Source organism: Balaenoptera borealis (genome assembly GCF_965194805.1).
Source record: "Balaenoptera borealis genome assembly, chromosome: 12".
NCBI classification, from domain to species: domain Eukaryota; kingdom Metazoa; phylum Chordata; class Mammalia; order Artiodactyla; family Balaenopteridae; genus Balaenoptera; species Balaenoptera borealis.
Window position 1 is genome coordinate 43,246,628 of NC_138869.1, and position 27,917 is coordinate 43,274,544.

The 27,917-nt window shown below is 58.2% G+C and overlaps 1 protein-coding gene and 1 pseudogene across 3 annotated transcripts; both read left to right on the forward strand.

The window, feature by feature from the left end:
• Positions 1-531: 531 nt before the first annotated feature.
• Positions 532-16,041, forward strand: LOC309607386 (laminin subunit beta-2-like; annotated as a pseudogene). Its single transcript, XR_014249662.1, has 33 exons — positions 532-992; positions 1,122-1,303; positions 1,484-1,610; positions 1,688-1,749; positions 1,853-2,100; positions 2,212-2,228; positions 3,572-3,765; positions 3,854-4,197; positions 4,298-4,476; positions 4,609-4,721; positions 5,311-5,391; positions 5,477-5,639; positions 6,005-6,160; positions 6,304-6,480; positions 6,568-6,689; positions 6,976-7,107; positions 7,629-7,821; positions 7,914-8,057; positions 8,143-8,291; positions 8,494-8,561; positions 8,640-8,803; positions 9,123-9,367; positions 9,425-9,672; positions 10,446-10,541; positions 11,250-11,620; positions 11,801-11,964; positions 12,137-12,678; positions 12,789-12,926; positions 13,354-13,531; positions 13,616-13,757; positions 13,934-14,107; positions 14,316-14,472; positions 14,736-16,041. The product of XR_014249662.1 is annotated as a laminin subunit beta-2-like (transcript).
• Positions 16,042-16,142: 101 nt separating this feature from the next.
• Positions 16,143-27,856, forward strand: LOC309606987 (laminin subunit beta-2). Of its 2 annotated transcripts, none has more exons than XM_082344915.1 (33): positions 16,143-16,279; positions 16,373-16,458; positions 16,576-16,748; positions 16,852-16,987; positions 17,069-17,142; positions 17,548-17,736; positions 17,827-17,890; positions 18,125-18,327; positions 18,417-18,537; positions 18,875-19,063; positions 19,266-19,445; positions 19,567-19,679; positions 19,944-20,023; positions 20,113-20,245; positions 20,441-20,599; positions 20,677-20,804; positions 22,549-22,681; positions 22,828-23,020; positions 23,098-23,241; positions 23,470-23,719; positions 23,803-23,966; positions 24,047-24,271; positions 24,358-24,575; positions 24,684-24,780; positions 24,871-25,243; positions 25,343-25,527; positions 25,601-25,842; positions 25,922-26,270; positions 26,601-26,808; positions 26,886-27,027; positions 27,111-27,287; positions 27,379-27,538; positions 27,609-27,856. In XM_082344915.1, the coding sequence occupies exons 2-33, from the start codon at positions 16,374-16,376 to the stop codon at positions 27,743-27,745; spliced, it is 5,424 nt and encodes a 1,807-aa protein (XP_082201041.1). In that variant the 5' UTR covers positions 16,143-16,279; position 16,373; the 3' UTR covers positions 27,746-27,856. The 2 variants fall into 2 exon arrangements, with proteins under 2 accessions (XP_082201041.1, XP_082201042.1); XM_082344916.1 differs by having other exon boundaries at positions 23,488-23,719.
• Positions 27,857-27,917: the final 61 nt, after the last annotated feature.

Sequence of the window (27,917 nt, forward strand, 5' to 3'; positions counted from 1 at the left end):
GCGCTTTGTGTGGGCTTGTCTGGGGTAGGGCGGGGCCTAAATCGGCTGAAGTACTTCTGCCTATTCTTTCCTCTGCTTCTTTCTGGAGAGGGACTATCCTCGACTTCCCCAGTTGGTGGCAAGGGGTTGGGGCTTGAGTCAGGGGCCAGGGTGGCTCTGGGTTGTAGGGCCACAGAGTCCCCTCACTGACCAAGGAATTATCTTGGATGGGTGGAGTGCTGCGGTCTCTGAGCCTGGAGAGTTTCCACACTGCCTCTCAGTGCTTTCTCCCTGGGTTCCAAGTGCTCTATTCCCAGGTCCAGCCTCAGCATGTCTTCCAACAGGGGCCTGTATGTTCAGACATTATTGGTTCTTCCTGCTTTGGAGAGGGGACAGGGCCCTGAGCCCTGAACAAAACTAGCTCCCTGCCCATCTGCCAGTCCTTCACTGTCTGCCCAGCCTGAAAGGCAGTGGCTGGGGCTGGCGGGGAGGGGGATACATTCCCCAGAGGCTCCTGGAGACGAACAGCCTTTCAGAGCTAGGGGTGGAAGCCTCATTTGAATGAGAATTGGATCCTTTCTGTCTCTGAGGGTTAGTCTGAACCCTGGCCGCACGAGCACCAGCTGCGTTGGATGGCGGACCTGTAGAGAAGCTCTGCTTCTTGGTGCTCCCCTCCCCACCTTTCTTCTGCATCTGGTGACTGCTATTAATATCCTTTCCCTGGGCACGGCCTCTCTTGGTTTCCCAGGCTCTGGGGACTCCCCCCACCCTTCTCCCAGCTGCACCATGACTCCACAACCCTGCATGCTCCTTGCCTCTGGCAGCCTTGAGTTCATCTACCATGTGAGTATGGGGAAGGACCTGAGGGCCACACTCAGATCCTCAAGGGCAGCCCAGCTAGGGGCACACTCTGTATTCTCTCTCTCTCTCGGGCCTGATTCTAGCTCCAACTGCCCAGGACCCCCAGCCGGGCTAGCCCCTCCTTTCAGCTCTGCTGCTGCTGCCACCGATGGGTGAGAGGTGGTCTTTTTACCTGAGAGCCATGTGGAGGGGGAGAAGAAATCATCGGGCCACACTGTGGGATGGGGTGAGGTGGAGGGCGTACCCCTAGGATCTCTATACTCAGACCCTGCCCCTCCCAGTCCAGGCTCCCAGAACAATTGCCCGGGAGGTGCCAGACAAACTTCCTCCACCCGGCTGCTCAGGCGGCAGCTGCTACCCACCTACCAGCAACCTGATTATTGGCTGTGGCCAGGTCCTTCGAACCTCATCCACCTGTGGCCTCCATGGCCCTGAACTGTACTGCATTGTCAGTAACTTACAGGTAGGGAGGAGGGTATGGGCTCTGGAGATGGTATCTTGGATTTTCTTGGGCAGGTTCAGCACCTGTGGGAGTTCAGGTCATTGACGAGAGCCAGAGGGAGAGGCCTGTGCTGTGAAATTTTGGAGGGGGTTGTAGCCAACCAAGCACCTCCTGACTAGTCAGTCTCATTGGGCACTCCAGGATGCTGAGAATTGCTTCTTTTGTGACTCTCAGGACTGGAAAAGCCATGGCATTGAGAATGTGATCTCCTAGAGTGGTCCTGGTGGCAAAAAGACCTGGTGGCAAGCAGAGCGTGGTGAGGGTTCTTGTGTGCCCATGTGTGCAGGGCTGGGATCAGGGTCAAGGCCTGGCCACTGACCAGCCCTTGTGGTTACAGGTGTTGAGAATGTCACCAGCTGGACCTAGAAGATGCCTTTTACTTTACCCACCTCATCATGACTTTCAGGGTGACCCAGTGCCCGAGACTGAAAGCTTATTCTCTGCCTCCTGACCTGATGGCCACCGGTGATGTTTGCCCCTGGTGACCCAAGGACCCCCTCCTGTCCCCAGACATTCTGGCTCTGCTCCTTGAGCGCTCAGTGGACCATGGCCACTTCTGGCACATGTACCGCTACTTTGCCCACAACTGCTTAGGCGTCTTTCCTGGGATTTCTCTTTCCCCTGGCCACAGAGTCAGTGACCTCATCTGTGAGCAGCGTTACTCAAGACATTGAGCCTTCCACTGAGGGAGAGGTCAGGCCCAGAGGAAGGGGGGTTGGGCCCTGGGATGAAGCCAGAGGCTCAGGCTTGCTGCTTAGGTAATTTCAAAGTTCCGGATCCAGCCATTCTGGTGGAGAACCCAAATAATACCAAGGTTCAGGGTAATTATCCCCACAGCCAGTCTTGTACTCCTTTGTTGGGAAAACCAGATACTCACTGGTGGAAGGTGAGGTCCTACCTGGGTATGCACACCCGTGGGGCAGGGTAGCGGGCAAGCCAGCCCAGTCCCCCAAGGATTGTTTCCCAGCTCTGCTGCATTATGGTCCCTGTTATGGCTCCCCATTCCTGTCCCATGTTCCCCATACCTGTGCCCAGTGCATAGGGACTGGCATGGGTAGCAGTTTTCATCTCTGTCCCTTATCTCTGCCCCATCACTGAATTCCCTTGTGAGGCCCCATTGTGATCCTCATCACTGCTGGCCATGCCAGCCCAATCTTTGTCCCCCACCTCTGCTCCTATCACACTGTACCTCATAACTCTTCCCTTTGTGAGCCACCGTCACTGTTCCCCGTCACGGTCCCCTGTCTGCCCTCCCACTTTGATTCATCACCCTGGCCCTAATTGGTACCCTGCGTTCCTGAAGCTGCCTCCAGGTGGCACCAGGGCGTCTCTGGGTGTGACCTCTTCCTTGTAAAACAGAAGTCTTGTTAAAGGACAAGAGAGACATAATCATAACCCAGCAGGGCAGCCCAGAGCCAGGCCAGGAGAGTACCAGAGCAGGAGGACAAACCCCGAAGTAGCTTTTTCTCTACATTCTACGTTCTCCACCCACCTTGACTTCGATTATTACCAACTACTTACCCTGAGCACGCGCACACACACGCACACGCACCCCGCCCTACTAGGGCCTAGAGCAGCTGTTGTGTGTTCCTCTGATCAAGAGAAAGGGGAGCTCTGGCAAAGAGATACAGGAGGTGGCCTCGGCTTGGTAGCTGACTTAAGCTGTGAGGAGCAAGAGGAGCCATGGACCCATCTTTCCATCCATGTGTACATTTAACAAGTGCCCATGGAGCCCCACTGTGTGCCAGGCATCTTCTGGGCCTTGCTCAGTGGGGTGCAGATAGACAAGTTATCTGTCTTGGAGCTGACATAAAAATGAGAAAGGCAGTCAATAAATAAACATACCTTATGTGGTTTGTCTGGATAAGCTGATTTCTAATGACGGGCTGGGGACTGGAATCCTTTACTACCTTGGGGAAGCAGGTTTCTAACATCTATAGAGATACCAGAAAGGGGTGTCCAGGAAGCAATGGGATGTGCAGGTCTCAGCTCAGGAGTGATATCAGGTCTGGAACAGTGCAGAGGTGGGATAATCACCATTAGGCTGTGGTCATCCTAGAATGGTATAATCAGGGGAGCAGGGATGGGGGAGTTCTACAGCATGGGTGCTGGAGGAGGTGGCTGCAATGATGTAGAGAGGGGAGAGACCACCCCACCCCAGTTCCTTCTCTATCTCAGCCATAGAGGGGTAACAACCAGTGTACCTGAGGGCTCTCGATCTGTCTCCAGAGCTCCTGCATGTCACTAACCTCCGTGGGAACTTCAAACTGCACACACTGGGTGACAGGCCCCAGGGGGCCTCAAGGGACACCCCTTCTACTACTATGCCCTCTGAGCTTGTGGTCCAAGGCAGCTGCCTGTGCCATGGCCGTGCCGCTGAGTGCAGGCCTGCACCCAGGGTCCCACACAACGTGGAAGGCATGGTGAGTACCGTAGGAGGGGCATCCTGTGGCTGGTGGGAGGGCAAGCTGGGGGACCGGGGCAGACTCGTCTTGCCATCCTCCCTGCCAGGTGCATGGCCTTTGTGTCTCCTGCCACCACAGAGCTGGTACCCACTGAGCGCTGCCAGGACCTGCACCAGGACCACCCATGGCAGGCAGCAGAGCCTGGGCACCCCCATGCCTACCAGGCCAGCCCACTCCATAGCCACCTTCCTTGTTCTGCTCCAGAATGTGAGTGTCATGGGCATGCCCGCAGTTGTCACTTTGACGTGGCCCTGTATCTCGCATCTGGCAACGTCAGTAGAGGTGTGTGTGATGCATGTCAACACAGCACAGCTGGGTGCCGCTGTGAGCTCTGCCAGCCCTTCCACCGAGATCCCAGGGAGGCTCCCTGCTCCCTTCACTCCTGCAAACGTGAGCCCTCCAACCCCCAATCCTAATTCTGACCCTGTTCCTTCAGTTTCAATGGTGACCTCTGACCTGACTCTGTCCGCACTTCTGACCCCTGATCTAGCTTGTGACTGCAACCCTTTGGGTGCCCTGGAAGGGGGTTTGTGTGATGCCCACACAGATGAAACCTCGGGCCTCCTCTCTGGGCAGTATCGCTGCAAAGTTCACGTGTGGGGCCAGCGCTGTGACTCTTCTGGCCTGGTCGCTATGGCCTGAGCCTCTCGCAGTCAAAGGGCTGCCAGTGTGAGTGACCCTCAGAGTGGACCCCCACCCCCATGTCCTCCTTGCTCTGCCCCCAATTACTACCCTAATAATGCATGCGCCTACCTACCCCTGCAGCAGTCTAATTAGCACTCTGACAGCCCTATGCCTTAGCCTGCAGATGCGATCCCCGGAGCTGCGTCCCTGGCACTCATGCCTGTGATCTCTCCAGTGGTGCCTGTCACTGCAAACACTTTGTCTCTGGATGGGACTGCAGCCGTTGTCTGGTGAGGCTTGACTCACCTTCTGATTTGACCTTGATTTTGGGTGCTGAGCTTCTAGAAGCTGACAAGTACAAGGTTGTAATCTGTGACTGTAGACTAAGCCTTGCTGGTGGGTTGGTGCCACTTCCTGACCTGGTCACTAGAGTCAGCGCCACCTTGGCTAGCTGAACCAACACATGCCCTCAGGTGGGAGCTTTGGGAACAAAAGAAAGAAAAACATTTAAAGGAGTTACAACAGTATTATGCACTGAATTTAAAGGTGTTTCACAGCAAAAGTGTTTGAAGGGACACTCAGTGTATCCCCTTCTTGCCTCTCCTTGAACATTACAAATCCTTTGTTTAACTTTTATTTTACCCCTGGCTGTGACCTCATCTTCTTACCTCTTACCTCACCTCCATGAAGCCGTGCAGGGGTACACCAGGGTCTCCTCTCCACTTCTCAGCCAGAGGCAGAAGAGCATTCCAGCCCTGGGCTCACCCTTGCTTCTTCCTGCAACGAGCAGTCCCAGCATATGGCCTTCCAGGCTCCTGACCCTCCTCTCCTTGCCCAGGTCTTCCTTTCCCTCCTCCACCCACCTACTCTCTCTTATAGCCCAACTTCTGGGGTCTGAGTAGTGACTCTCTAGGCTGTCGGCCCTGTGACTGTGACTTTGGGGGGTGCCTACAGCAACAGGTACAAGGCAAGGACTGGGGGTCCAGGTCAAGGGACAAGAATTGGGAGTTGACTCTGTCCCGTCCCCACCCGTATGCTGGCTCAGGTGTTCTGCAGGGGAGGGCCTCTGCCTCTGCCTCTGCCGGCCCCACCTCCGTGGCCGCCACTGCTGTGAACGCCGGTCTGGGTACTTCTGTGCTGCCCTCGACCAGGCCACTGCTGAAGCTGAGCTTGGTCTGGGCCTCCAGCCTGCTGACCCCCAGCTGCCTGTGAGTGTCCAGGAAGGGCAGGGGCAGGAGGAAGTCAAGGCTCACACCTTGGTGCTCAGGGGAGGGAGAGAGTGTCCAGAGAGAGCTAGTTGGAAGAAGAGGCCAGACAGGGTTAGGAAGGTGAGGCAGGTCCAAGTGAGGCAGCATCAGCATGGTCAGAAGTTTGGTGTCTTGGATGGAGTCCATATTCCCAGGACAGGGAATTCCCTGGCAGTCCTGTGGTTAGGACTCCCAGCTCTCACTGCCTCGGGCGAGGGTTTGATCCCTGCTCGGGGAAGTAGGATCCCACAAGCTGCACGGCACGGACAAAAAAAATCCTCACCCAGGACAGTGTGGGAGGACACTGACACCTGACTTGCCCCCAGGGAGCCCCCGAGCCTGCTCCTCCCCACTGTACACAAGCCGCAGGGACCTCCCCTGGTTGGCTCAGGCCCCGACTTCAGAGACAGCGTGTCCCTCGGTGTGCCCTCCACCCTGCCAGGTGAGCCTGTTACAAATACCAGCTGCCCAAGGTGAGGAGTGTGAGGAACAGGGTTGGGTCACAGGCCGCTAGGTCTTAGTAGGGATGGGCCCAAGCCCCGGGGCTATGAGTCCCTGGGGTCTTAGAGGAATGGGAACCTAAATCCTGAGGGTCCTAGGTCCTGGAGTGGTCTGGACCTGGCAGTCAATGTCTCACATCCAGACCCCAAAGGAGCCCCTGCCCCTGCATCAGGGAGCTGGCTGTACACTGTGGACTGGCTCAGACTTTGCACGTGTGGTTGATGGGGCTGGCCTCTCTCTTCTGGCACCCATAGTGCCTCCTGCCCTGGAGTGTGACATTGTCCTACACTATGAGACCCAGGTCAGTAGCATGGGTGCCAGGCAGGTGGATGGGTGGTGCCGGGTGGTGGGTAGGGGCAGCTCTATGACCACTGGCCCCTAACCCTAGGCACCTGAAGAGTGGCAGGCATTAGTCAGGGTCCGTGCTCAATCCCAGCCCAGCAGTACCCGCTGTGCCCATCTGCTGCCCTCAGAGCAGCTGTTCCAGGTGGCCTTGACCCAGGTACACAGGTAGGCTAGACCCCGTGACCCCCAAAATACCAAGACCCTATTATGTAGCCAACACATTCAAAGCAATACCCAAACAAAGTAGAAACCTCCCAATATGGAATACCATCATGTCATAGAACAATCAAAACAGGAACCTAATTTAAAACAGGGCAGGGCTTAAGAAGTTGGTCTTTTTCCATTGGTCGTATGATGAAATGTTGGACCCCATATCTGCACAGTGGAAATGGGGCATTCCTGGGACCACATGGTCATGACCTCCTTACCCAACCCTGACTCCTCTCCCCAGTCCCTGCAGAGCTGTGTTTCTATCCAGACTTTTCTGCTTTGAACCTGGAACACGCTACTCCATGACCCTGCGGCTATGGCGGACCAAGGGGGTGCGGAGACCTGGGCAGGGGGCACCATCCTTCTGGATTCGGTGAGATCCTAGAGATTCCACCCTACATCTGGGTGGAGACACAAATTAGCAGGACAATATGGATGCAGTGGGCTCAGGGGACAGGGGCTTGTGGAGACCTAGAGTTGCACCAAGAGGATTGAGACAGGTGGAGAGTGTAGGGAAGGGGAATCAGGCAGCGAAAAGCACATGCCAAGGATAGAAGGTGAGACTGGCAGGTGCCAGACCTCACAGGAACTTGTGGGCCAGGCGAAGGGCTTATCCTGGGGAAATGGGGAGCCCTGGAAGGGATTTGAGCAGGGAAGAGACATGGGGAGGATGGATTGTTAGGGGGAAGATACTTCAATGATTCTGAGTGAGAGGTGGCATTGCCTGGACTAGATCAGGGCTATTGGAGAGGAAGGAGAAACAGAATCAAAAGAGAAACAGGAAAGGGGCGGGAAGGGGCTGTGAGGGCCAACGTACAGAAGTTCCATTGTAGGTGTTAGTGAGTGGGGCTGGGTTCACTACCCCCTGCCCTCCACCCTCTACCTTCCTACTAGGTTGTGCTCCTGCCACAGGTGAAAGGGTTGCCTGGACTGAGATCTGTGGACCCTGGGGCCACGGGGCACTTGCAGGAGCTCCACAAGGTGGGCTGCATGGAGGCAGCGAGGATGAGCCTTTCCAGCACTATGCCTGAGGCCTGTGCCCACCTTGCCTGCAGCATCTCTGCCCTGTTCCAGGGGGGTGGCCTTGGTGAGTGTGTGGCCCTGGCTTGAGGGGGCTGAAGGATAGGGGTTGCAGGAGGCTCCACGAGGTTCATCTGATCTTACCCTTTCTCCTGGCAGCGTGTGAGTGCCACCCACAGGGTTCACTGAGCACCGAGTGTGCCCTGCTGGGTGGGCAGTGCCGCTGCCACCCTAACATCGTTGGTCATACCTGTGACCACTGCAGGCCTGGAACATATGGCTTCCGGCCCACTGGCTGCCGTGGTGAGCCTTCAGGGCCAGTGGGTGTGGTGTCTGGGACCAGCCATCTCCTTTCTCTAGGGCTTGATTGCCCTGTCATTTCCCACAGAATGCCGCTGCCACACCAAGGGTGCCACCAATGCCATTTGTAACCCTGTGAACGGGCAGTGCCTTGCTGGTCGCTGCTGGGACCGCTGCCTCTATGGCTGATGGAGCTTCCTACGCTGCCAACCCTGTGCCTGCAATGGAGCTGCTGCTTTTTATAACCTTAAGCTTTAAGTTGAAACATTCTCAGATGTTTGGGGGGAAAACATCCTCTTAAAATGGGTCCTTGTGCTTGCCTTCTGGGGAGGCGGTCCTGAGCAGGTGAATCATATGGCATTTATGCATATGTTATATGCGGACTGCACCCACCTCTTCCCCCACCTCCAACCTTTGCCTCTTGGGTTGTTATGCTGAGTTGTGCCATCCACTCAAAGGAGTCTACCAGGACTGCCACGGGGCCACAATGGGCCAGCACCGTGAGAGGTGAGGCTGCCACTGGAAGGGTTGGGGAGGGATCATGATGAGTGGGCTAGGCCCCATTCCATGTGCTACTGCCCCCAGGTGCTTGGATGGCTACTACGGAGACCCCACCCTGGGCTCAGGCCAGCAGTGCCGGCCTTGCCTCTGTCCTGGGCACCCTGGCTCAGACATCTATCATGGGACTTCCGGCCATGTGGACAGCACCAGTGGACGTGTCCTGTGTCTCTGTGCACCTGGCTATGCAGGTGAGGCATGGTTGGCAGCGACAAACCCATGGCCCTGCTCACTTGTTCACAATCCCATCAGGTCCACGAGGCAAATCTTTGCCAGTGTCACCTGTGTGTTCGAGCTGCAGGGTGCGCTCCTCTCCTCAAGAAGTTCCCATTCTTGAGGAATTATAGTCATGGAACTTGTAAGCCAAGAAGATGGGTCATAATATAGCTATTGTGTCCTCTGCCCTCCTGGCCGGACCTCAGACCTTTTGGCTGCTTAAGTGGGACCCAGAGGCCCCAAAGGTACAGGAAGACTACTGAGACAACCCACACAGACCCCAATCCACTCCAGGCCCCCGCTGCGACCGCTGCTCCTCGGGCTGCTTTGGGCACCCTTGGCCAGGAGATGACCCCAGAAGGAGTCCGTGCCAGCCCTGCCAGTGCAACAACAATATTGATCCCGTGATCCAGCCGCCTGTGACCCCCACAGTGGACACTGCCAACGCTGTCTGCACCACAGCCATGGCCCTAGCTGTGCCCACTGCGAGCCTGGCTTCCAAGGCAGTGCCCTGCACCAAGGGGGCTGCCGGCATGAGTGTGTGAGTGGGATGGGTGAGGGTATCCCAAGGTAGGCGGTGCGTTCTCTTTCCTCAGACCCCGTCAAGCCCTTCCTCTCCCCGGGCTGTGGCTGTGACCGCTGGGGCACCATACCTGCGAGGTGCCTGTCTGGGGCTGAAGCCTGCTTCTGCAACCAGGTCAGCGGGCAGTGCCCCTGCTACCCACACACGCTGGGGCGGGACTATAGCCGCTGTGCCCCCCTCTTCTGGAACCTGGGGGGGGCCCGAGGCTGTGAGCCCTGCAACCGCCGTGCCCAACACACTTTGCAACCAGTGTATCACCCGGTGAGTGAGCCCTTGTCGCACATAGCATGTGGCAGTGGCCAGGTGTGAGTGAATGTGTGTGCCTGTGGTGTGATTTATGGCTGGTGTGAGTGTGAGTGTTAATGTGACTACCAGCAGTGGTGTGTGTGGCTGCAAGCAGCTGTGTGTGCTCTTGTGCAACATTAGCTATGAGCAGACATGAGACCACATGGGCCCGACCCCGCGTGCCGCCATGTGTTGGCGTGTAGGTGAAGCACTGTGAGTTGGTCATGGCAAGCAGAACGAGTGTGGCACGGGTGGGGCCGGGTGCGGCTGGGAAGGAGGCAGAGGAGACATGGGCGGAGGGGGAGGATTGGGAGATGCAGGCAGAGATGGATGGCCGCGGGAAGTGAGCGTTTCCAGGAGGAGAGACGTCAGGGACTGAATGAGATGAGGTCTGAAGTGTGTTCTCGAGTCCTTGGTGAGGAGAGGGTAGGAGTCGGGGGGTGAGGGTGTGGAAACAGTGGGGTGCTCCACTCAGGACACAGAGGAGCAGGTCAGGAGTTGAGAACCCAGAGGGCCGGTGTGTGGGAGGCAAGGCTGGCAATGTGGGGACAAGGTGGGGGCCGGCCAAGAGGGTCAGACCAGAGGAAGCAGGAGGGGAGAAGCCTTCAGCCAAGCACAGGTACGAGTGCTGCCTGGGCAGGAACAGGGCTGAGAGGAGGCGACAGCGTGCTGCCTCTGAGCTCTCCTTTCCTTCTCCCTCCCCCAGAGGAGGCTCTTTGTTTCTGCGGACTGGCCACACACTCCTTCAGGTCACGGGTCAGTGCCCCTGCCAGGCAGGATTTGGGGGCCGCACTGCTCCTGGTATCAGGATGGGTACTGGGGTGACCCAGAGCGGGAGTGCAGAGGTGAGCAGGGCATTCACACAATCCACCACCAGGGGTGAGGCTGTCCTGACGGGATCCTCCCTGTGGGGTGGCGGGGGAGCCACCGGGTTGTCCTGAGCGAGAGCACGTGTTTATTGCTGTTTTCTCCAAAACTTAACGAAATACTCGTGAAAACAGCTGTGGGGAAAGAGTGTTGGCAAGGGCCAGGTCGGGTAGGCCTGCGGAGCAGACACATTGGGTGGTTCTTTCCTGACCCCGCCTGCCAGTCTTGACCCTAACTGACCCCTGCCTGGGCTGTAGAGCACCTGGAGCCCTGTGCCGTTTTCCTGCCCAAAGGCTGCCATGCAGTATGGCCTCTCTGGCTGGGGTAGATGCCAGTACCCATGACCGTTCTCTTTTTTTAAAAAAAATTTATTTATTTATTTTGGCCGTGCTGAGTCTTAGCTGCGGCACGTGGGATCTTTTTAGTTGTGGTGTGCGGCATCTTAGTTGTGGCATGCATGCGAGATCTAGTTCCCCAACCAGGGATCGAATCCGGGCTCCCTGCATTGGGAGCACGGAGTCTTACCCACTGGACCACCAGGGAAGTTCCCCCATGACTGCTCTGAGCAGTGGCTTAGGTGAGGCTCTCATACTCACACAGGGTCATTCTCCTCCTCAGGCTTCTTGGCGGCAAGGCTAGGGTGAGTGCTGCTTGCTCCCTACCCTGACTCTCTCTCTCCCCCACAGCCTGTGCCTGTGACCCCCCGGGCTCCATCTCGCCCAGCTGTGACCCACACACAGGCACCTGCTGCTGCAGAGAGGGCATCTCAGGGCTGAGGTGCCAGGCATGTGCCCGTGGCTCCAGAAGTGGCTTCCCACACTGCACGTCCTGCCCTCCCTGTTTCACCTCCTGGGACCAACACCTGGCTCTGCTCCAGCTGCAGCTGGACTCTGTGGCCCACGAGGTGGCCGCCTTATGCCAGGGGATGCCTGGCTGGGGTGCTGGGGGCACCTGCAGGCCTGGAGGGGGTACTCCAGCAGGCCCAGACACTCCTGAAATCTCCTTCCCCTGCTGTGGGGCCCCTACGACAACCTACGGAATGGATAGCTGGACTCAGGCAAGGGGTCTGGGGTCAGTAGGAAGGAGGTCTCCAGCTAGCCTCCCAGGGTCAGGGATTCAGAGGGTCTTGGGTTGGCCTGTCTGAGTCCTGGGTCTGGGAGTGAGGTGAGTTTTCTTGAGTGAGGAATCAGGGAGGAAAGGGCATCTCTGGCCAGACTGATACTCCATCCTCCCACAGGCTGGAAACAACCACGTTGGCCCAGACACTGTGGGCCAAAGGACAGGTTGTAGCAGAAAGAGAGCCATGGGTTAGGGGGCAGTGTGAACATCTGGAAGAATTATCCTGGAAGCTAGACTGTGTCAAGGGCTCGGCCTGGCTCAAGAAGGCCACAGGAGCCCAAGGTGAGGCCAAGTAGGCAGGTAGGTGGGCCGCAGGTGACGGTGGGGTCTAGGCTGGGGCAGGAGGAAGGGACCAGGTGCCTTTGCTTACATATCTGAGGGACCCAGGAGTCTGACTGACCCTGCCAATGGAGCCCTGAGCCAACCCTGTGTCTATCGTTCCTATCCCCTGCAGGTGCTGAGGCCCAGGCCTCCTCAGCTGCCCTGCTTTCTCAAGAGGCCATGCTTACAACCCAGGTCGTGGCCACAGTTGGAGGACAAGACGGCATCCTGGGACAGGCCCAGGAGGCCTGGTGGTGGACAGAGAAGCTGCTGTGGGGGATGGGCTGGCCCAGAGGGACAGCTGTGTGGCAGCTGAAATTGAAGGGGCTGGTCCACAGGGCCCAGAGGCTGCACCCTCAGCTTCTGCAGCTCCTAGTCAAAGCTGGAGTGGTAGGTGGAGATATGGGTCACTGTGGGAGGCTTTGCCAAGGCGAGGACTCTCTCCTAGGGGTAAACTGGGTGTAGGGCAATGGGAGAGCTGGGACATGCATTCCTCACTGGATCCCTTAGGAATGTAGGGGTCGGGGACCTCGGTTGGTCTATGTTCCTGTGCCCTGTGGTGTTCCCTCTTGTGCTGGAACTCTGCCTACCTCCCAGTGGGCTCTGGTTACCTCCCATAACTCCTCCTATAGCCTGGACATGGCGGTCACAGCCTTGGAGCAGTGTCAGCGACTGGTACAGAGCCATGGGGGCTGTGGAGGAGAGCATGGTGGGAGTCACAGGGTACCATGGCTTGGCCATGGGGTTGCAAGAGACATATTCCACATCTGACCCACCCCTACCAGCAACAGCAAATCCAGGCCACTGCAAGCTCCATGGGAATCCAGGCCTGGGAGATGTGGCGTCATGCAGGGGGGTCTGGGGTGTGGCCACCATGGCTCACATGCAAGCAACTGTGCAGCCCATCCAGCATTTCCTCTTGGGTACATGTCTGCTTGTTGTGTGTCTGTTCACAGCTGAGGTCAGGGGCAGGGGCAGGTGGGCATCCAGGACACTGCTATGATACTCCTTCTAGAATGAGGAATACTCATCAGGGCTGACCAGGGGTCAGGTGGGAGCACTAGTGTGCTCCTAAATGTTTTACAAGTGGGGCCTGGGGGTCAGGAGGAACTGATTTGTAGTGTTTGTCAATTTCTATGGCGTCAGTAATCCCCACCGTGACTGATTTCAGTCTTCCTGTCATTTAACAACTGATTCACAGAATTCCTGAAAATTTAACAATTGGCTCTTGGAAGCCTCTAGCACACCGTGTAGTCATGTCAGAGGCAGGGTGAGTGAGAGATTAGGGTCAAAGTTCGTTGGGTCAGGGATCAGAGTTCACATCCAGGATCCCTACCTCCATCCCCACAGATGCTGTGAGTGTGGAGCTGGTGGCATGCCATGCGCTGGCGGTGCCCCTCCCCCAAGGTGGGGCAGCGGGCATTGCCCTCCTGCTGGATCAGATCCAGGGTGCCCTCCCTGTGCCAGATGCCGTAGGCCAGGAGCTGCCCAAAGCTGAAGGTGTTCTCCATCAGGCACAGCAGACCAGGTGAAGGGCCAGGAGGCTGGAGGTAGAGGTCAGAGGTTGGGGAGGAAAGGAATGCTGGGCTGACTGATCATCTGTGTCCTTCAGGGAGGGTATAGCCAGGGCCCTGGACCAAGCGCTGGATGTTTAGGGAGTGCTGGCTGAGGCGGGAACTCGTGCAAGGGCTGCAGAGTAAGGGCTGCAGGTGGTGAAACAGAGACTTCGACGTCTGGAGGCCAGTGTACAGGAGGTGATACCCCACCCATACCCCTCAGCTCCCTCACACCTCTTGCTCAGAGGCTGCTGTGATCCCCATTCTTTCCCTGAGATCCTTGACCAATTGTGATACCACGGTGCTAAATACCCTGACCATGTAATGCTCTACCCTGCTGTGACCTCTCTGTGATTCCCCAATCTTTGCCTCAGGTGGCAGGCCGCCTGGCCTGGGTGGCACTGGCAGTGGATGTGACCCTGGTCCTGGGGCATCTGTCCAGTGCAGCTGTGGCTCTCAGGACCTGTTTGGCCCTGAGTCAGCAGCAGGCCCAGGAGGCATAAGAGTGAGCAGCACATGCCTTGGGTGTGGCTGGGAGCCTGGGCAAGGTGAGATGGGAAAAGTGGACATTAGGGTCTCAGGGACACCTCTGGAATAGCGTGAAATGGGGTTTAGGCTGGGACTGGGCTATGCTGGGCTGAGACAGGGTCTCAGTTCTAAAACCCCCTGCCCCCCAACCCAGGAACTTTGGGTAGCAATGTGTTTGGGACTGTAGAGTATACGTGGGGTGGGGTTTCAGATCTAGTCCTGCTCTAGGAATTGCAGGTGGCCCAGTTAGGTGTGGTGGAGTTGCAGGAGGGCACGCATAGCCCGGTGGCCACGGTGCAAGATGCAGAAGAGCGGGTACAGTGGGCATGAGCTGAGGCCCAAGAATTTCTAAAGCTGGCACAGAACAGCTGGAGCTGCCTAGAGGGTACGTGGCTGGGCCATGGTGGGGTGGGTATGGGGGGTGGTCAGGGTCAGAAGGGAGGGTCAGAGTTATAGGGCTGGTGTGGGAGGGTCAGGGCAGTGTGCAGGTCAGGTCCAGATTCATATAGGGGTCAGGCTGGGGTCAAAGTCCAGAACAGGAGGTCAAATGTTAATTAGGGTTAGAGCTTATTTAGGGCTGGGGTCAGAGTCAGGGTCAGAGATTAGGACCAGAAGTCAGAGCCTGGCTCAGATGACCCTGATCCCCAGGGTTGGAGCGCCACCTGGCTCAGAATGCGCAGGCACTGGGCAAGAAAGTGACCACCCTGTGGGCCCTGGAGCAGCAGGCAGCAGAGCTGCTTGATCACATGCAGCTGTGAGCCATTGTGTACACCACCTGCTGACTGCTGTCTGTGGATGCCAGTAAGAGGGACTCTGGGACTACCTGGGTGACTCAGAGTGACCCCAGAGTGACACAGGAATCTCCTGACCTTGAGAGACCAGAGGCACCACTGAGTGCCTGTTGATCCTGAGTGACCTCTATGTGACACCATGTTGTTTTCCAGTGGCCCTCTGACCTTGAGAAACCGGGAGGCGGCCGGTGTCTGGGGGAGGGCGTCAAGTAAAACTCCCTGAGACCATCAAGTGCCCCTGAGATCCTGATAGATCCTTATCTCTGAATGAGCTCAAATTCTGAGCCCCTTCTAGTATCCCTGAGCCCCGCAGATTGACTACATGACCCCCCAGGTGTCTGGAGACCCCTACTCCACATAACTGGTGCAACTCCCAGCAACCCTTAAAGTCCAGCAGATTGACTGCCCCCCTGCCCAGACTCTCCCTGTGAAGCCTAATGATTCCCCTGAAGAACCCCAGCTTTCTCCCCTGGGCCTACACCTCTGGGGTACTCTCCACCTGACCCCAGACAGTGGGCGCAGCTGTGGCAGCTCAAAGTCACCCCGACAGGGCCCTAACAGACCCCCAGAATCCGTGGTCCCTACCGCAGTCCCAGGGGCCTGGGTGGGGCATGGGCTCTAGGCAGCGCGCATTCCAAGCCCGGGCTCAGGCGCTCTCGGTGGGCCAGAAGGCCCGGAGTGGATGAAGAGCCATAAGATCTGGATTTGGTCGGTACTGCTCTGGTCTGTTGTCGGTGACCAGCACTAATTTTCATAGTGGGAAACTGAGCTCTTCTCATGCCTACTTGTTGTAGCGATTGGGGGAAGCGGAGACCCTGGGCAGGAGATGGCCTTTCTCCATCTCCCCCCCTACCCCATGTTGTCCTGTCCTTCCGGCCAGGCTGTCCATCCCACAACCCTGAATAGGGGAGCTTGACACCCTGAGTGCACCCTTCCACCTCCCCACTGATGCTGGAGCCCTGGGACTGAAAAGCCTAACTGATGGTGACTTCCACAGCACCAACGACACCGGGGACAAAGGCTAGTTTCCATGGGCCACTTGAGGTCTCAAAGATCAGACTCCTCCTTTGCTTGTGCCATAGCCCCTGCTTGGTGTGTCCCCTAACTATAGTGGCCTAAGGGCCCAAAACCCTGTGTTCCCCTGGCTCTGTGCAGACCTGGGCATGGGGGCACAATAAAGATTTGCAGGTGAGCCAGCCTGTGTCTAGTTTCTAGAGTGAGGGTCGTTTCCAGAGAGGTGGGGGTTTCTGCACGATGTTGTGCTCCTGTCCGAGATCCGCTCCGTGCTTTGCTTCCTGCCATACTTCCCAACTTTGCTCAAAGTCGCTGGACTCCGAGCTAGTGGAGGGACCGCTGGACAGACAGAGGACCGAGTGGGGAATCGGCCAACGACCCACACAGGCAGAGTCAACACGGGACCCCAAGGGAGGAGATAGATGGGCATGGGCCCCAGACCTCTCATCCCCACCTCATCCTGATTCCTCTCCTCTTCAGGATGGAGCGGGCCGCAGGGGAACAAGGGAGGGACCTCCGGGGACAGCCTGGGTCCTGGCAGCTTCTACTGGGCCTGCTGCTGAGCGGTGAGAGGGCCTGGTGAAGGCCTGGGGGTTGCGGGATGTGATGGTGGGTCCTGGGGTAGCTGGCTCTGGGGCTACGGGGTGGGAGCGCAGCAGAACCAGCTGACGCCCTGTTCCCAGTGCTGGCCACCGCCCTGGCCCAGGCCCCGGCCCCGGATGTGCCAGGCTGTTCGCGGGGAAGCTGCTACCCCGCCACAGGGGACCTGCTGGTGGGCCGTGCTGACAGACTGACCGCCTCATCCACCTGTGGCTTGCACGGGCCCCAGCCCTACTGCATCGTCAGTCACCTGCAGGTGTGGTTGGAGTTGAGGTGGGGGGCTGAGTCAGGGTGGTGCCGGCACTGGCTGAGGCACTAACGCTGATCCTGACCCTGACCCTGACCCTGACCCGACCCAGGACGAGAAGAAATGCTTCCTGTGTGACTCCCGGCGCCCCTTCTCTGCTAGAGACAACCCAAACAGCCATCGCATCCAGAATGTAGTTACCAGCTTCGCACCACAGCGCCGGGCAGCCTGGTGGCAGTCAGAGAATGGTGAGGCTGTGGGTGAGGTATGGGTGAGCAGGGCTGTCTACCAAGTAGCCTCAAGTCCCTGACCTCCGACTCCTGCCCCAGGTGTCCCCGTGGTCACCATCCAGCTGGACTTGGAGGCTGAGTTCCATTTCACGCACCTCATTATGACCTTCAAGGTGCCCGTGTGTCTGGGAGCCTGCTTGAAGCACCCTGCTTGGCTCCCCATTGCCCCTGAACAGAGTCCCAGCTCTTCAGCCCAGCCTCCCTGTGCTCATATGCTGTGCCCTGGCTGGATGGGAGGCTCTTTCACCTCCCACACCTTCTGTTGCCTCCCCCCTCCAGGCCTTTGTACACGCTGCCTCAATCCCAGGCTGGGTCAGGCGCTGCCTCCCTGGGCCCCGTGACCGCTGAGTCTCCCCACTAGAGGTGGCTTCCCTTCCTGATCCTTGCTTGGCTTCCCCTGGTCACCTCCACCTGTCTGTGAGCTGCTTGAGGGCAGGCCCCAGCTGGGCAGGGCTCTTGATGGGCCTGGGCTGGACTTGGGTCCTAGTGCCCACTGATCAGCCATGCTCCCCACCCAGACGTTTCGCCCTGCTGCCATGCTGGTGGAGCGCTCAGCAGACTTTGGACGCACCTGGCACGTGTACAGATATTTCTCCTATGACTGTGGGGCTGACTTCCCAGGAGTCCCACTGGCCCCACCACGGCACTGGGATGACGTAGTCTGTGAGTCACGCTATTCGGAGATTGAGCCATCCACTGAAGGCGAGGTGAGGGCTGGGATCTGGGCTTGGGGCAGAAAGGGGGCACGATGGGCATAAGGCAGGTCCAGTGTCTCTAATGACTCTATGCCCTCCCAGGTCATCTATCGTGTGCTGGACCCTGCAATCCCTATTCCAGACCCCTATAGCCCATGGATCCAGAGTGAGTGTTCCATTCTTTGAGGCTGGCGCAGTCCCAGCGTCCGGCTGGTGACTATCTGGGGCCTCAGTAGCTATTCTGGGTGCTTCCTAGGGCAGGTGCCAAGTCCAATTTAGCTCATACAGCTGTAGACAGGAGGTCTCCCAAGGTGACCTTGGCAGCTTCAGCTCCTGGGTGGGCATGAGGCAGCAAGAGCCTGCCTGGACAGCTGGCCCCCAACCCCTTTCCCCCACTTAGATTTGCTAAAGATCACCAACCTACGGGTGAACCTGACACGGCTACACACGCTTGGGGACAACCTGCTTGACCCACGGCGGGAGATCCGCGAGAAGTACTATTATGCCCTGTACGAGCTGGTTGTGCGTGGCAACTGCTTCTGCTATGGACACGCCTCACAGTGTGCACCCGCCCCAGGGGCACCAGCCCATGCTGAGGGCATGGTGAGGGTCTTCAGCTGGCTGGAGTAGGGCTGGTGGAAGGGGCAGGCATGGCTGGACAGTGCTGACCACTTGCCTACCCACCCTGCTAGGTTCATGGGGCCTGCATCTGCAAACACAACACTCGTGGCTTCAACTGTGAGCAGTGTCAGGATTTCTATCATGATCTGCCCTGGCATCCGGCTGAGGACGGCCACAGTCATGCCTGCAGGAGTGAGTGAGACCCCGGCCCTCATAGCCCCAGGACTCTGTGGCCTGGCTGTGCCCTGGGCAGAACCTAGAGCTGGTTGGTTAAGCCCCTAACACCTAGGCTGTGCCTGAAGGGTATCCTGGTCTTGATGCCCCTGGGGACTCCCTCAACCCTCTGCCACAGTCTGCTCTGGTTAGGGGCCCAGTATGATGCTGAAGCCTTAAAGTCCCTGAACCCCCACCCACAAATTCTGGCCTGTGGCAGGGACCTAAGGTGGCACTGGGGGCCCCTAAGCCCCTTACCCTCAGGACATGGTCCCTCAAGTGGCCTTTGCCCTGCTCTTCCCTCCCCTCTCCCAAGAGTGTGAGTGCCACGGGCATACCTACAGCTGCCACTTCGACATGGCCATATACCTGGCATCTGGCAACGTGAGTGGAGGTGTGTGTGATGGGTGTCAGCACAACACAGCTGGGCGCCAGTGTGAGCTCTGCCGACCCTTCTTCTACCGTGACCCAACCAAGGACCTGCGAGACCCAGCCGTGTGCCGCTGTAAGGCTGGAATTGGACATGGGAGAGGGAAGGCTGATCCTGGGGTATGAGCTGAAGTGCCAGACTGCTGTCCAGGTTGCAGGGATTTGGGGTGGGGGGATGGAGGGTGGAGCCAGACTGGGAATCTAGGGTGGGGGCTTGAGAGATGACTGGTGCTGGGCTAGTTGGCATAGGGTAACCCTGCACTTCTTTGTGCTCTCAGCCTGTGACTGTGACCCCATGGGTTCCCAAGACGGTGGTCGCTGTGATCCCCATGATGATCCTGCACTGGGGCTGGTCTCGGGCCAGTGTCGCTGCAAAGAACATGTGGTGGGCTCTCGCTGCCAGCGGTGCCGTGATGGCTTCTTTGGGCTCAGTGCCAGTGACCCTCTAGGCTGCCAGCGTATGTGCTTCCTGTCCTAACTCCTGTGTTGACCTTAACCCTTGACCTCTTACTCTGGACCCAACTGGACACGAACACTGCCCCAGCTCCCCAAAGTGCTGATGGGTCTCCTTCTCCGCAGAATGTCAGTGTGATACACGGGGCACAGTGCCGGGGGGCACCCCTTGTGACCGCAACAGTGGAGCCTGTTTCTGCAAGCGTCTAGTGACTGGACGTGGCTGCAACCGCTGCCTGGTGCGACTGGAGGGGCTGGAGTTCTGCACTTATCCTCAGAGGATAAGGCTGGGAGTGGTGTCCCTGCCCCACTGGGTGGGCGCTGAGGGCTTTGGGTCCGATCCTGGTTGAGAGGCCTCAGGTCTGGGAGGTCGAGGGTGGGAGCCAGTGGTCGGGGGCCATGCTTTCCCCAAGGGGTGGTAGAGGCTGAGAGCCATCATTGGATTCCCTGTTGGGCAGAGAGGGGGGTCTATTTCTGGCCCTCAGCAACCTCTTCTCCCCCAGCCTGGCCACTGGGGCCTGAGCCACGACCTACTTGGCTGCCATCCATGTGCCTGCGATGTCGGTGGTGCCCTGGATCCCCAGTGAGTACTGTATAAGGGGCCCTGGGAGGGGTGGGAAAAGATCCTGGGCGGGAAAGGGGATCCTTCTTGAGTAACCATGTGTTCCCCAGGTGCAACGAGGCCACAGGTCAGTGCCGCTGCCGCCAGAACATGGTGGGGCGACGCTGTGAGCAGGTGCAGCCTGGTTACTTCCGGCCCTTCCTTGACCACCTAACTTGGGAGGCTGAGGAAGCCCAGGGGCAGGTAGGGGGGCACTGTTGAAGGACAGGGCATGGATGGTACTATGGCTGGAGAGGCAGGGTTATGGGTGGTGCCTGGTGTAGGGAGGGTGTCCGCCTCGGGCAGGGCCTCAACAGAGAGCTGGGGTTTGGGGACAGGCTGTGGCAAAAGAGGCAGTGCCTTGCCTGAGCCCGCACCCCCAGCTGCATTGCTTCCCAGGTACCTGATGTGGTGGCACGCCTGGTGACCCCTGGGGGGATTCCATCTTGGACTGGCCCAGGCTTTGTTAGGCTGCGGGAAGGCCAGGCACTGGAGTTCCTGGTGGCCTCTGTACCAAGAGCCATGGACTATGACCTGCTACTGCGCTTGGAGCCCCAGGTCAGACCTTGTGACACCTAACCCAGAGCTGACCCTCTGGGTGTGGGAGCATCTCCTCCATCACCCCATTCCCCCAGGTACCTGAGCAATGGGCAGAGATGGAACTGACTGTGCAGCGCCCAGGGCCTGTATCTGCCCACAGCCCATGTGGGCACGTGCTGCCCAAGGATGATCACATCCCAGGGACTCTGCGACCAGGCACCAGGTGAGGACACTAATGGTAGCACCTACAACTGTGGGGGGTTGTGGGTCAGCCCTAAGCTCCCTGCAGGGCACTTTGAAGACCCCCCTGCTCATTCATCTGTTCCTTCCTTCAAGTGCCTCCTCCTCCTGCGTACTGTTTGCCAGCTGCTGCTGGGCATGGCACTGGTCAGAGGAAGGAAGTAGACAGAACAAGACCTGCTCCTTCAGGGGTCTAAGTTCCAGAGGCCAAGGCAGGAAATAAGGGGAGTCCATTGATTGTCAGGATAGGTAGTGCCCTTGGGGGGAAGGGAGGGTGTCAGAGTACTCTGAGTGGGGATGTAACTGGTCTGACTAAGGCTTTATTATATTTTGGGTAGTATTTGTTTCATGTATCTTTTTTCATCACTTTCTTCTTAACTTTTTATCATGTAAAAATAAAAATACATAGTAGCAGAGAATAGCATAATGAACCTGGCTGTACCCATAATAGACATTTTGCCAACTGTGACTTATGTTTAGCAAAGATTCCTCTAGTTTCTGAGAGGAGAATAGACCTAAAGGGCCAAGGTGGAAGCTGGGAGATCTGCTGGCAGCTGTTGAGTTAGCTGAGTGACAGTGGGCTGGACACGGGTGTAGCAGTTGAGGTGGCGAGAAAAGGAAGTTTCCAGAGGGTTCCAGTGGAGGAGCTGATGGCTTAGGAAAGGGAGAAAAAGTGGAAAGGTGACTCTAGGGTTTTGGGCTTGGGCATCTGGATGGCATGTGCTCTTCGCTGAGATGGCGACATAGGAAGGAGCAGTTCTGAGATGCTTAGACATGGGGGACAAGGCCAGTGGGTGGTTGGATTTCTGTGTCTGGAATTACTGGAGGGCTCAGCTTGGAGATGTAAGTTTGGGACTTGTCCCTAAAGAGGTGGATCTAGATTAAATGACCAGAGAAAGGAAGGAGAAGCAGAACCAAGCTTTGGGGTACTCTAGTGTTAGAGCCCAGTAGAGAGGGAGTAGCTGGGGGATGGGGAGAAATCAGGAGTCTGGACAAGGTCCCAGAAGCCAAGAGAAGAGATCTCAGGAAGGAAGGCGCACTGATCTCACTGCATGCTGCTGGACGCTGGAGCAGATAAGAATACAGGAGTGGCCACTGGGTTTGGCTAAATGGAGGTCACTGGTGACCTTGGAACAGGCTGACTATATGGCATGCTGGCGGGGGCAAAAGCTCCTCTGGAGTGGGAGGCTAGAGAGTGGAGGCAGTGACTACAGTTAAATTTTAGGGGTTTGTTGGTCAGGAGAGCAAAGACAAAGCAGCAGCCAGGGAGAGACTCGAATCTTGAGCAAAGATTTTTTTCAGTGGGGATAAAAGAACCCTAGTATGGGTTTGCAGGCTGATGGGAATGACCTGGGGTGAGGGGAGGTGATGCAGTCTTGGTGAAGAGGAGCCGCGATTGGAGGCTGGATGTCGAGGTTGGAGGAAGCATAAAAAGGGAATTGAGGGAAAATTGGGAAGCATTTGTGCCAGCGAAATGCTCTGGGGTTGCAAGGCTGTATGGAGTGTTTTCAGCAAGACTGTCTGCACAGGTGATGATTCCAGTGAAGGCACATTTATGGGAATCTTCTGTAGAGATTCTCCGTCAGGCTGTCCAGCTGTTTTTGGCCTGGCCCAGCCCTAGTATCTTTCTTGGCCAATGATTTGGTTGCTGTGTGTGGGGTGGGGAGGTCCAAGATGATGGATACGCGAACCCTGGGTGACCCCATACCTGTCCTCGCCTACCTCAGGTACATGGTGTTTCCCAGACCTGTCTGCCTTGAGCCTGGCATCTCCTACAAGCTGCATCTCAAGCTGGTGCGAACAGGAGGAGGTGCCCAGCCTGAGGCCCCCTATTCTGGACCCAGCCTACTCATTGACTCGGTGAACAGTTCCCTCTTCCCACACCAACCAAGATGGCAGGGCCTGTGGGATGGGTCCTGTAGTGGTGGCAGTGCTAAGCTTAGTGTCCTGGCAGTTCCAACATGGTCCTGGGTCTGAACTTCATTCTTCCTTGCTCATCTCTTAAGCTGGTGCTGCTGCCCCATGTCCTGGTGCTGGAGATGTTTAGTGGGGGTGATGCAGCTTCTCTGGAGCGCCGTGCCACCTTTGAACACTACCGCTGCCATGAGGAGGGTCTGGTGCCCAGCAAGACCCCTCCCTCTGAGGCCTGCGCCCCCCTCCTCATCAGCCTGTCCACACTGGTCTACAATGGAGCCCTGCGTGAGTGTCTGTGGTTTGGCTGGTGGGGCGGAGGTGTGTGGGCTCAGCTTGACCTGCCCTGTCCCCTCTCCCCACAGCCTGTCAGTGTGACCCCCAGGGCTCACTGAGCTCTGAGTGCAACCCCCATGGCGGTCAGTGCCTGTGCAAATCTGCAGTGGTTGGGCGCCACTGTGACCTCTGTGCCCCTGGCTACTATGGCTTTGGCCCCACAGGCTGTCAAGGTATTCACCTGCCCCTTTGTCCCCCTGTTCTTCTCTCTACACATCGCCCCCACCTCTGCCCCGCTGCCACTACTGTTCTCCCTCCTTCCTCTGGCTCTGCTTCTTCCTTCTTCCAACTCTGCTTTGGACCCCATACTCTCAGCCCTGGTCACTTGCAGTTCTCTTCCATTCCCTGACCTTCTACCGTGACCTCACCCAAACTCCCCTCAAACCCTCTCCCTGGCTCAGCCTCTGCCTTGCCCCCAGCCTGCCAGTGCAGCCCTGAGGGGGCACTCAGCGGCCTGTGTGAAGCAACCAATGGGCAATGCCCCTGCCGAACTGGTGCATTTGGGCTTCGCTGCGACCGCTGCCAGCGTGGCCAGTGGGGATTCCCTAACTGCCGGCCGTGTGTCTGCAACGGGCATGCAGACGAATGTGACCCTCACACAGGCGCTTGCCTGGGCTGCCGTGACCACACAGGGGGTGAGCACTGTGAAAGGTGAGCCTGAAGCAGCTATGAGTGAGCTGGTGGGTGGGCGGGCTGCTCAGGGATGACACAGCTCTTCCTCCTTCTCCCTGCAGGTGCATTGCTGGCTTCCACGGGGACCCACGGCTGCCATATGGGGGCCAGTGCCGGCCCTGTCCCTGCCCTGAAGGCCCCGGGAGCCGGCGGCACTTTGCTACTTCTTGCCATCGGGATGGGTACTCCCAGCAGATCGTGTGCCACTGCAGGGCAGGCTATACAGGTGAGCGGGTAAGGTACAGGCGTGGGATCAGGGTGGGGCAGCTAGGCTGAGCACTCACGCCTTCCCCTGACCGTGGGCAGGGCTGCGGTGCGAAGCTTGTGCCCCTGGGCACTTTGGGGACCCATCAAGGCCAGGCGGCCAGTGCCAACCATGCGAATGCAGTGGTAACATTGACCCCATGGACCCTGATGCCTGTGACCCCCACTCGGGGCAATGCCTGCGCTGCTTACACCACACAGAGGGGCCGCACTGTGCCCACTGCAAGCCTGGCTTCCATGGGCAGGCTGCCCGACAGAGCTGTCACCGTGAGTGTGGGTATGGAGGGGATGGCTGAGGTGGGGCTCCCTGCTCCAGCTCCCCTTAACCAGTGTGCTCATCTTGGCTGGCATAGGCTGCACCTGCAACCTGCTGGGCACAGATCCCCAGCAGTGCCCATCCACTGACCGGTGCAACTGTGACCCAAGCAGTGGGCAGTGCCCATGCCTCCCCAATGTCCAGGGCCCTAGCTGTGACCGCTGTGCCCCCAACTTCTGGAACCTTACCAGTGGCCATGGCTGCCAGCCCTGTGCCTGCCACCCAAGCCGAGCCAGAGGCCCCACCTGCAATGAGGTATGGGACCTTCCTGTGGATCCCTGGGGAGATGGGGCCAGCTGCCTGCCTCACGTCTTGAGGGTTCAGCCTCTGACTGACTTCTGCCCTGCCCTGTTCCCACTCTAGTTCACAGGACAGTGCCACTGCCGTGCTGGCTTCGGTGGGCGAACCTGTTCTGAGTGCCAGGAGCTCCACTGGGGAGACCCTGGGTTGCAGTGCCGCGGTAAGGGGGCTCGTGGGGCCAGGGTGGATGGGGGACTTCCCAGGATGCCCCACTGGCACCCTAACTCTGTGGTCTGCCCTTTTCCTGCAGCCTGTGATTGTGACCCTCGTGGGATAGACACACCTCAGTGTCACCGTTCCACAGGCCACTGCAGCTGCCGCCTGGGCATGTCTGGCGTGCGCTGTGACCAGTGTGCCCGTGGCTTCTCGGGTGTCTTTCCTGCCTGCCACCCCTGCCACGCATGCTTCGGAGACTGGGACCGTGTGGTACAGGACCTGGCTGCTCGTACACGGCGCCTGGAGCAGTGGGCGCAGGAGCTGCAGCAGACGGGTGTGCTGGGTGCCTTTGAGAGCAGCTTCTGGCAAATGCAGGAGAAGCTGGGCACTGTGCAGGGGATTGTGGGTGCCCGTAACACCTCAGCTGCCTCCACTGCACAGCTCGTGGAGGCCACAGAGGAGTTGCGGTGCGGACGGGCCTGAGGATACACGGTGGGATGGGGCAGAGGCCCGATGCATTAGGGCTGAAGTCTCTATAAATAACATCTCTCCATCACCTCATGCAGGCATGAAATTGGGGAGGCCACTGAACACCTGACCCAGCTGGAAGCAGAGCTCACAGATGTGCAGGACGAGAATTTCAATGCCAACCATGCACTAAGCAGTCTAGAGCGAGACGGGCTTGCACTTAATCTCACACTGCGGCAGCTTGACCAGCATCTGGACCTGCTCAAGCATTCAAACTTCCTGGGTGAGTTGTTGGCCAACTAGGCGTGTGGATCAGGGTTGATCTTCAGCTGACTGCCTGCCTTTGCCCGACTTAGGTGCCTATGACAGCATCCGCCATGCCCACAGCCTGTCTGCAGAGGCAGAACGTCGTGCCAACATGTCAGCCCTAACAGTGCCCAGCCCTGTGAGCAACTCAGCAGGCACACGGCACCGGACAGAGGTGCTGATGGGTGCCCGGAGGAAGGACTTCAACCGCAAGCACATGGCCAACCAGCAGGCACTGGGCGAGCTCTCTGCCCGTACCCATGCCCTGAGCCTGACAAGCATAAATGAACTGGTGAGGCACAAGTGTCGGGTGGGACATATGGGTGTGGCTGTTCCTTCCCCCAGGCCCTGACTTGTTCTGTGCCTGGCAGGTGTGTGGGCCCCCGGGAGATGCACCCTGTGCTACGAGCCCTTGCGGGGGTGCCAGCTGTCGGGACGAGGATGGGCAGCCCCGTTGTGGGGGCCTCAGCTGCAGTGGGGCAGCAGCCATGGCGGATCTGGCGCTGGGTCGGGCCCGCCACACACAGGCAGAACTGCAGCGGGCATTGGCAGAAGGTGGTGGCATCCTCAGCCAGGTAGCCGAGACCCGTCGGCAGGCAGGCGAGGCACAGCAGCGGGCCCAGGCAGCCCTGGACAAGGCTAATGCTTCCAGGGGACAGGTGGAACAGGCCAACCAGGAACTGCGGGAACTTATCCAGAGTGTGAAGGACTTCCTCAGCCGTGAGCCTCCCTTGTGGCCCAGGCCATGTGGTGTTTCCCCCGTGTCTGTGTTCATACTTGGGTCAGGGCCTGCACTGTACCTGTGTTTGTGACCACAGATGGGCAAGGGCTCAGGGTGTCTGGACCCTGAGCCCGTGCCCATATGTAGTCCCCAAGTCCACGACCCTGAATCTATGTCCCATGTATAGTCCCTGTCATTGTGGTTACATCCTTATGCCTATTAGCAAATCCATACCCCATGTGTGGTCCCTGAGTCCATACCCCAAGACTGTGTCCCCATGCCCGTGCTGGGGAATCTGTGTCCTTAAGCCCTTGCCTGTGTCCCCATAGAGGAGGGGGCTGATCCTGATAGCATTGAGATGGTGGCCACCCGGGTGCTAGAGCTCTCCATCCCAGCGTCACCTGAGCAGATCCGACACTTGGCGGGCGAGATTGCAGAGCGGGTCCGGAGCCTGGCAGACGTGGACACGATCCTGGCGCGTACTGTGGGAGACGTGCATCGGGCAGAGCAGCTACTGAAGGATGCACAGCGGGCACGGTCTGACCCCAACCTTGGACCCCACCCTTGACACCTGGTTCTGATACTTGCAGGCCCTGATTCCCTCTCTTCTCCAGGAGCCGGGCTGAGGGTGAGAAACAGAAGGCAGAGACAGTACAGGCAGCGCTGGAGGAGGCCCAGCGGGCACAGGGTGCTGCTCAGGGTGCCATCCAGGGAGCAGTGGTTGACACACAGGACACAGAGCAGACCCTGCACCAGGTGTGGTCTCCCTGGGACATCAGTGGGGCAAGGTTATGAGCATGCTGCATAAACCTGTTTAACCCTAGGCCCACCCGTGGCAGGTGCAGGAGAGGATGGCAGGTACAGAGAAGGCATTGAGCTCTGCAGGTGAGCGGGCTCAGCAATTGGATGGTCTCCTGGAGGCTCTGAAATTGAAGCGAGCAGGGACTAGCCTGGCAGCCTCTAGTGCTGAAGAGACAGCTGGAAGTGCCCAGGGTCGTGCCCGGGAAGCTGAACAGGTGGGTTGAGGCAGAGCCAGTTGGAAGGGGTGGGGGTAGAGGCTGGGCCTCCACTGGGCCACCACCCTGCCCCGGACCTCTATATCCGCAGCTGCTGAAGGGCCCACTAGGTGACCAGTACCAGACAGTGAGGGCCCTGGCTGAGCGCAAGGCCCAGGGTGTGCTGGCTGCGCAGGCACGGGCAGAACAACTGCGGGATGAGGCTCGCGGCTTGTTGCAGGCTGCTCAAGACAAGCTGCAGCGGCTGCAAGGTGAGGATGGGACGCCAGAGATGTGGGACTCTGGGAGAAGGACCCTTCATCTGAGACCTGTCTCTCCTAGAGCTGGAAGGCACTTATGAGGAGAACGAGCGGGCGCTGGAAGGCAAAGCGGCTCAGCTGGACGGGCTGGAGGCCAGGATGCGCAGTGTGCTTCAAGCCATCAACTTGCAGGTCCAGATCTACAACACCTGCCAGTGAACCCTACCCGAGGCCTACCCCAGTCCCCAGCCTCGCCCCGCACGCATTACTGCCTGTGCATGGAACAGTCCCCAGCCTGGCAAGTCCCCCAATAAACCAGTGTGAATGCCCCCTGTGTGGTCTCGACTCTGATTTGGGGAGGGCGGAGTCTCTGGGCGGAACCTACAAGCTG